The following is a 9,746-nucleotide window of genomic DNA, read 5'->3' on the forward strand; positions in this document are numbered from 1 at the left end:
ATCCCTAAGACATAAAAAAAGTAAGACCGATAACCCAAATAGCAGTCACAGTTAAAGAAGTCGTTTGTGTCAAAGTCAAAGACAAAAAATTGATTTCTTTATTGCAAAAATCAGTGTCTTATTAGCTAGCTAATTAACTACAGTGGAGCTACTTTACAACTGCAGTTACTTTAGATATGCCATAGGCAAAAAGTAAGAAATTCTTTCAATTTGTTTAATTTCATTTTATCAATACACCAATTGAGATTAGGAAGTAAATTATTTGAACTCTGATTAACCAATAAACCTTTATTATATTTATTGAGTTCCTTTGTTTCCACTTTTTTATATATTTATTCAATATTTATTGAGTTCAATTGTTAACTTCCTTTTTCAAAGTATGCGTTAAAAATATAGGAAAAATACAAGTTAAGTTTGAAAAATTTTCATAAAATCATATAATACTTTTTGCATTACATAAAGCTTGAAACAAATATACCATATATCTTACAAATAACTAACAATAAGATAGAAATAAGCTATTAATATGAAAGATTCTATAAAACTTCCTCCAAAGGTAAAAGTAGCTAAACATTGTCAAGGAGATTAGACAATATTAATAACCTAAAAGAACACATTGAATAGTTAATATACATGTATAAGTAATAATAAAACAAAAAAAAATTTAAAACTTTTTACAAAAAACAAACGAAGTGAAACAAAAAATTTATTTAATGAGTAACAATTTTTGGTTTAGAGTCTGCTATAAGCATTGGTTTTAAATTACAGAGTGCACCACACATTAATAAAATGTCATCTGCATGTTGTAGCATGCTGATTGACAAACTTCCATTTAGAATTCTGTACATTTTAATATGGTTAAGCTCGCTCTACATGTATTCTTAAATTTGCAACATGTTTAGTTTTTTGAACTTCTTTGGTGGTTAATTGACTTTTCAAGCAGGCACCAGGTGGAAAAACTAAAGTACAAAAATTTAAAATCAAATCTTCTTGTATTTAAAAACCACGGTCAGCCATAACTTTGTCATCTTGCTCTAGTAGATCATATAAACTACTGTCCCTTGTTAGAAACTTGTCACTTTCTCTTTCTCCATAACATGAAGGAAGAAATGTAATATACCCAGTTGGACTAACACCTATAAAGAACTTAAATGTATTATGATGTTTATAGTCTGACCAGGTAATTGATTATTTATCAAGGGACTTTGAACGTTCTATAAACACTTCTGCACAATCAAGATTTACTCTGCATTTTTGATAACCAGCTTTCACAAAAACAGGTGGCAAATTGTAACAAATAGATTCTAATAAGTCTTGATTTAGAATTCGTAATCTTAATCAGATTAAAACAAGTAAAACCTCATCTCTTTGTGATAGCTTTTTTATTTTTTCATTGAAGCATGTTTTTTCTTGTTTTTAGAATTAGTGAACTTTTTAGGACCAGACCATTAAACTAAATTTGGTAAATATGGTTTGATTAGTAAAAATAAACTCTCAAACAATTTGATTGTCAATAAACCAGTGTAAAAGTTCATTTTAGCATCAGTTTTAATTTTCCTCCATGTAAATACTGAACTTTTAACACTACCAAATAACTTTTGACGTTTTAACACTATCAAATAACTTTTGATGCTTTAGACAAGTTAATGTTAACATGTTTATTTTACTGATTAGTGATTCAATTAAATTGCTCTTGTCAACACATACTTTGCAAATTTTACTTGATTGTATTAAACAACACAAATGATCAGATACTGATACATTTGCTATTGATAAATTATTTTCTTTATCTAAATCTGTTGAAATATCATTAGAATGACTTGGTTGTTCAGTAGTAACTGCAGTTTGGTCAAGTTTCTGCTTTTTTAATGATATAGAGTGTTTGATTAAATTTCTTCTAGATTTTTTTAGCTTCTATTTCATATCCAAGACATAAAGTAGGCATAGGGTTTGCAGTTGAAGGAATTCCATCAACAATATGTATGGAGCATACCCTATCATTATCTCTTGGCTGCCATAATGACTTACTTATAGATTCTCTTCTTAAAGCTTTAATATAAAACTGTCTTTCTTTATTTTTTTTCTTTGCTGCTGGTTATTTATATAATAAAAATGGCCTTTCTCATGAAGAACATTTCTCTGCTTAACTTTTGTTCATGTTGATTGCATACTTCTTTTTTCCATTTATTCAATCTATATGTACTATCTGTACAACCTATTACGGTCCAATTAACTTTAGGCATCTTTATATAAAAAAAAAAAATTTATAGTCTATTTCATAAAATTTTATTTGAAAGCTTTTAATAGGTATTTATACTTCATTTTCTCAAGTTAAGTTAGCTGATTTCAATTATTGTCTCTATTCTTAACCCTCCAGCAGGGCCTCGGATTCCCAAACCTTAGAGTTTCATAATGGCGCATTACAAAGCTCAAAATCAGTGTATTCTGAGGAGACAAGAGGGGCCTGGAGATCCTGAAATATGACCATTATACTTTTAGCCAATATCTGCTCAAGGGAAAACAGTCGTATTTCAGGATATTCTTGGAGCCAAACGCTAAAATTTTCAAGGAATTCTTATTTTACTAAGCACTCTCTACTGTATAAAAATCAGCAAAATGTGAGATGTCTGGTTACATGACCTGGGTCATTTGACATGGAATTACTGAAAATATAAATTGTAGAAATATATAAATAATAGGATATTTTTAAAACAAAATTCTTATTTTAGTACCAAAATTAGATTTTTAAAAGGTGGTTAAATTGAAAAAATTACACTTTTAAATGCTTTTTTTTAAGTCTTTTAGATGCTTTATTATCATTTTTTCATTTTTTGAAATGCTTTTAATTACACACTAGTAAATTACACACTAGTAAATTTAAATTGTCAAGTTTTCCTGAGAAAAACCATGTTTATTAGGTATTCTGAATTTTGAATGTTTAAGATATTAATACAATATTTCATACAACAAATTAACTAATCAACACAAATTTTAATATATCCACATTAATTGCAAAATTTTGAGATAACACAATGATAAAATTCTTTGTTTGTAACAGAAAAAATCAAAAACTTATAAAGTTTTTAATACATTTAAGTATAAGCAACTTCTAATCTATCAGTCTTGTGAGAACCAACACTCCTTAAAAGTATGAGCGAAGCCTGCTAGTTATTTGGAGTTAAGACATTTAAATGCATTAGAGTGTAAACTATATTTAATTTTATAAAAAAATTTATTTCTATATTATATAAACTTAAACTATATAAAAGCTCTTATGCGTTAAAACTTTCACAGACATCATATCCTATTTGACTAATTCTTAAAAACTCACAATTTGTTTTAAAGAATAAATATTTTTTCCTTCTAATTTTTCCAAAACTGACAACCATTTGTTTTAATTTAAAATAAAATTTTAAAAGTTAAATAGAATTTTATTATTTTTTGCTCAAACATTTTGAGTAGAAGTAAATATAATGCAATAATTGGGCTTAAAAATAAGTTTTTAAATATTATATTCACATAGATTTATTGGCTGTTGGATGAAGATTTCAAGATTGATAATAAATAATCTCAAATTTCACAAACATTTTATCTATTACTATAAACTTTTTTTAAATATAAAACTTATGTTTTAAATATAAAAATATGTCCTGCTATACCCGCAAGATGGAATTCAGCAGTTAAATCAAATCAAATCAAATCAAATCAATATATTTTCACTTTAATAATAACTGTATATATACAATCGTGCGGGACATTTACAAACAGTTATAAACTGATGACGCGTAAAGACCTATGATGGTATAAATATAGCATAATAATAACGATAATAATAATAAGTAATAAAAAATAAATAAAAATAAATAGTAATAATAATAGTAATAAATAGTAATAATAATATTAAATAGAGTAATATAATAAGTACTATCTATATATTTTACTATATATAGGTATATATTTTACTATATATTTATCTATATATATTATAGTGATTATCATAAGGATAATGCAAAAAAAAAATAAATAAATAAAAAATATAAAAATCATAACAATATCAATAACAAAAAATATAACAGTAAAAAGAAGGAAAGAAAGGAAGAAGAGTCAAAGAAGTAGAAGTCATAGGAGTTTTGTTGTGATCCAGCATTTTTCTAAGCATAGAAAAATTGAATATGAATTAAAGAAGAAGAAAAAAAAAAATTGTTATAGAGAATTAAGCGGGACGATTGCATAGAAAATAGTTTATTGTTTATTTATTACATGTTATATGGTTTAGTAATGCCACAAATTTTAGAGCCATATAACTTTGCATGATGATGAAAATGAGGGTACTTGACTGTGACTAAATGAACATTTATATATTTTTATGTTTTATTTTTAGTTTTATGTTTTTATTTCTATTTTATTTTTATTTTATGAGTTTTATATTTTTATTTCTATTTTATGGGTTTTATATTTTTATTTCTATTTTTGGTTTTATATTTTTATTCTTATTTTTATTTTTATTTATGAGTTATTTTTATTTATTTCTATGTTACTTTTATTATATTAAAAATTTAGTTATAGAGAATAACTAGGGGGTGATTGCATAACTGATAGTTCATTGATAATTTTTACTGAAGATAAATTTTTTTACATGGGTTATAAAGGCATTTCTATTTGATATTTTGGAGAATATTTTTTTAGTTTCAACAGGAAGAGAGTTCCAACATTGAATTGATTGATACTTGATTGACTTTATGCCATACTTGTGTGTTTGTTTTAAAGGCATAGTAAGACTACAATAAGATACAGACCTAAGTTTATAACTATGAACATCATTTGTGAATTTAAAATAGCTAGTGAAACAGCTAGGCGTATTATGGTGGACAATGCCCCATACAAGAACATAGTTTGATAAGTAGATAAGTTCGTCAAACTTTAAAATTTTAGAAAGATTATACAGTATGTCAGAACAAAAACTGTTAGGTTGAAAGTGAATTATTCTTAAAGATTTATTCTGGAGATTTGTAAGGTTTTTTTAATAAATGGATGGACTTTGCCCCTATATCTGACAACCATAGCGTAGGTGGGAGTTAAAAATAGCATGCCAAATATTCATAAGGGTTTCATAATTCACAAAATGCCTTATTTTGGTAAGCATTCCATTTGCTCGACTTAATTTGTTTGATATGGACTTAATTTGTTGAATGAACAAAAGATTTTCATCTAATAATATGCCCAGATATTCTATTTTATCTACAATATTTAGTTTTTGACCACTAATTCTAAAATTAAGTTTTTTGGTAATTTTTTTGCCTTGAGGTTTAAATAGAACTAATTCAGTTTTTTCAACATTCAAAGATATTTTGTTTGATCGCAGCCATTGAACCAGTGATGCCAGGTCATAATTTAGGTACTTATTTAGCTTTTTTAAAGACTTATCTACAATCAGAAGGTTAGTGTCATCAGCAAAATGATACACTTTTGAGTATTTAATACAAGTGTTAAAATCATTTATGTAAATAAGGAAAAGAAGCGGACCCAGAGTTGAACCCTGAGGAACACCTATAGATGTAAACTTAGTAGTGGATGAGATATTACCAATAGTCACACTTTGTGGACGAGGGTTTAGATATGACTTAAACCAGTTCAGTGCAATTCCCCTTACACCATAATGATACAGTTTTGATAATAAAATTTCATGGTTGACAGTATCAAAAGCTTTTTGCAGGTCAACAAATACTCCACCAGCAAATTGCTTTTGATCCAAAGCCTCACGTATGGTTTCAGTTATATCTATGAGTGCTTGGTTAGTAGAGTGTTTCTTTCGGAATCCAAATTGCAGACTATATATGATAGATTTAAAAAACTGAGCAGCCTGTTATACATAAATTTTTCAATTAGTTTACCTATATTTGAGAGTAAGGATATAGGCCAATAGTTACATGGATCTTGTTTACAGCCGCTTTTAAAAATTGGAACAACTTCTGCAACTTTAAATAAGTCAGGGAATATCCCTGATTGAAAAGATTGATTTATTATAATACTCAAGGAGAAGCTCAATTCTTGAGATGCTAAGGTCATTATTTTTGAAGGAATGCTATTGGGACCGGTGCTTTTTTTTGGATTCAAGAGGGAAATATAGTCATTTACTTCTTGAGGAGTAACTGGAGATATAAAAAAAGTATCAAGATTTTGATTTTTCAAATAGTGGCTGAAGTGAAATCTAGGAGGTATAATTTCTTTAGAAAGTTTATCTGCAATTGAAGAGAAGTAATCATTAAAAGTGTTTGCAATTATTTTCTTGTTAGTTATAGTTTTATTATTGATATTTAAACTATCTATATTATTGTTGATCTTTGATTTAATATAAATAATACTCCTTATTCCTTTCCAGGTATTTTTAAGGTTATTTAACTTTTCATTAAAGTAGGTTGAATAATATGATTTTTTTGAGTATCGCAGTAGGTTACTAATTTGATTTCTGTAATATTTGAATTTTTGAAAGCATTTTAGCTTTAAATTCTCATTTTACATTTTATAAACTTCTTGTGCAACTTATTTTTAATTTGTATTGACATAATGATTCCATTAGTAATCCATGGCTTTGATAAAGATTTATTAGTTTTTTTGGTTGACATTTTAAAAGGGGTGTGACTATCAAGTAATCTTTTAAGTGCATCCAAAAACTTTGAAGTAGAGTTATTAACACAGTAGTTTAAATGATTTATTGAAAGCCAATCAGTTTCTTTAAGGTCTTTTAAAAAACTTTTTTCATCAAAATTTTTAAAACATCTACGATATAATTTGGAATGAGACTGTTTTAAGTTCTTGGATGGAAAGGATATGAACTGAACAAGATGGTCAGCAAGACATACTGTTAGGTTGCCTGATTTAGTATTTGGAGTGTGAAAGTTTACAAATATATTATCTATGAGAGTCTTTGATTTTGGCGTAATTCTGGTTGGTTGAGTAATTAATGGGAAGAGGGAGAAAGAGCACATAAGATCTAGAAAGTTAGAAACATCATTGCAGGAGTCATATTTTAAAAGATTAATGTTGAAGTCTCCTAAAAGAACTATATTTTTATTCTCTAGTGATAACTTGTCAAGTAAGGTTTGTATATAAGTGATATTAAACTCACTAGTGCTCATACATGAGTGGCGATATATGCAACCTACGTTAAGCGTTGTAAGAAACAAGCATAATCACTTAAACAAACTCAAAAATAGAAAAAATAAAAAAAAGGATATACCTTTTTAACATTTAAATTTTTCTGTTCTATCTTTTTTAAATCACAACTACTAGGTTTATCAATGAATTCATTTTCTTCAGTTTTTTCATTTAAAAAGTTATAAGAATCATAAGAATCTTCTAGATCGCTAATTTGAAATGAAAACTCGTATGTGTCATGATGTAAAGTGTCATCATTAAGTACATTTTCTTTAACTGAAACATCAGTACAAGTTGCAATGGTTTTTTTGACATCTTTAACTTTGCATTTTTTTGAAATAGGCTTTTTGCTTTTAACCACAACTTTTTTATAAGTACATTTTGCTAATTCTTCAGAAAAAAGATTCGGAACTAATACATTTGAATATTGATTAATAAAAACTGATGGAGAATTGAGAGTTAGGCTTTTACACGAAAGATTTTTTAGAAATAAGTTCGGCTTTAAAATCTTTTTATCAGTTAATAAATTAGACTGAATTCCCAGATCATTTTTTGAAAACAAATTAGGTTTCGATGCCTGTTTTAAATGACTAATATCTTTGGATTCTAATAATTTTTTATTTTGTTTCGAAACTAAATTATTTCCAAATAAGACGTTATTATCTTGTCTTCCAAAATTATTTGAAAGTTTTGCTGCAACTGTTTGTGTATTATTCAATAAAGAACTATTACGTAAACTTCCTAGATATACTTTTGAAACAAGATTTGAATTTAAATTTTGCTGCTTTAAAAGAGCATTTTCGAGTTTCTTTACTTTTAAATCCATTTTTTTATTATAGCCATATACAAAAAATTTAGCTAGACATCGCTCCCAGGTATTTGTAAACAATTGGCACAATCGGCAGACAAAATATTATTTTGCAATAACTGTTTGCAACATTATTTGCGCAAAAACGTATCGAGTCTTAAACATTTAGCTTAACGTTATTTAGCACGATTTAAAATAAGATTTATATTTAATACTTGATAAAACACAGACCTGTAAATTTATTTGTTAATTACGTTAAATAACTTGTATTACGCGAAGTTAAAACCATTTTGTTCTATTTCCACTTTTTGAAATATTTGAGCTATTGATTGTGTTGTGTTGTTGTATGTAAGATTGGCATTTATTTGCTATTACTATTAATTGCTAATAAATATTTATTTGCTACTGCAGTTCTAGACTGTTATGTAAATGTAAAGTGTAAACAATTAGAGATTATGTTGGCATCGTTTGGTACCAAATGGTACCAATAGTATCATTTAATATCGCCGCTCGGGTTTTCTCGAGAGTTTGTATTTTATTTTTGTAAAAAATTAGTAATTTGAAATATACTAAAATAATAAAATAGTAATTGAAATTAAAATATTAACTGAGATGTAGGACTTTGAGATGTGGGGAGAAGTGACACATTAAAAAATTTTTCTAGAAAAGTTTTAATTTTTTTTTTTGTATAATGTATGTACTGCACCAAACAAGTTTTAACAAATAAAGCATCATTTCGAGCACTGATTCCATTTCCTAAAATTGACAGCAGGTTTTAATAAAGTATATACTATATAATATACAACTATTATTGATTTTAGAGGAACTGTGTGATTGGGGTAAAGTGGGACAGCCATTGCATGAAATGGGGCAAGTAAGTATTACATATTAATAGTAACAACATCTTAACAATAATTATTATTTAAAAATTATCAAAATTGTAAACAACGTAATCGTCATCAAAATATTCAAGTGGTTTACACAAAAAATTTACACAAAAGTGATATTTGGTCTTTTCTTTGCCCCACTTCATCCCTCTAAAAATTATTTTTTGGGTACTTTTCGAAAATGTGGCTTTTACCACACGCAGGGAGACAAACCAAAGTTTACTAAAGAGAGATAGAAAAATCTCATTGTTTACATTAAATAACATTGATTAGATATCTCTCCTAATTGGAATTTTGAAATGTATCACTTTACGCGCGTCCCATTTCTCCCTACTCTCCCTTTTAGAATTGATTCATATAGTTTAATAGAAATTCTCAATGCTTGTCTGACATCGTATAGCATTATATTCATTATTTAATGTCTGCCCTTATAAAAAGTGCGCTTGGAAAATCATTAAAGATAGTAGCTTTCTTGATTAGTTTCTAGGATGGATTTATTCAACTTTAATACTTTCTGAGTCTTTCATATAATAAAACATTCTCAGACCACTACAACAGAAGTTAAATCTAATAATTTTTTTACGTCTAAAAGTTATGACCAAATAAAGTTTCCACCCTCCCCAAAAAGAGGAGGTTTTTATTTGGTCATAACTTTTGTGTCTTTACCCTTTAACAGAAAGAGTATTTCCAACTGTTGCAAGCTTTATATTTGTTCTGTCACAAACAACAGATTTTTTTATCGTACTAAAAATAATTCTACCAGCAAAATTTGGATTCTTTAAGGTACATTAGTGAAAAATAAAACTGTGAAGTATCGAATAAAATGTTTCACTATGATGAAAATTTGTTTTATTAATTTTAATAGTTATATTAATTTAAAAAGAAAACTTTGAAAA

The 9,746-nt window shown here is 26.9% G+C and overlaps 1 protein-coding gene across 1 annotated transcript in view; it reads right to left on the bottom strand.

Annotated features, from left to right (window-relative positions):
• The window catches only part of LOC101241847 (telomerase protein component 1), a 117,578-nt gene extending 109,305 nt beyond the window's left edge, over positions 1-8,273 (bottom strand). Inside the window, exon 1 of the mRNA XM_065796528.1 lies at positions 7,238-8,273. Within this exon, the coding sequence (XP_065652600.1) occupies positions 7,238-7,981 (744 nt within the window). The 5' untranslated portion in view covers positions 7,982-8,273. The remainder of the gene's footprint in view (positions 1-7,237) is intronic.
• Positions 8,274-9,746: the final 1,473 nt, after the last annotated feature.

The sequence above is a fragment of the Hydra vulgaris genome, chromosome 04 (genome assembly GCF_038396675.1).
Source record: "Hydra vulgaris chromosome 04, alternate assembly HydraT2T_AEP".
Classification (NCBI taxonomy): domain Eukaryota; kingdom Metazoa; phylum Cnidaria; class Hydrozoa; order Anthoathecata; family Hydridae; genus Hydra; species Hydra vulgaris.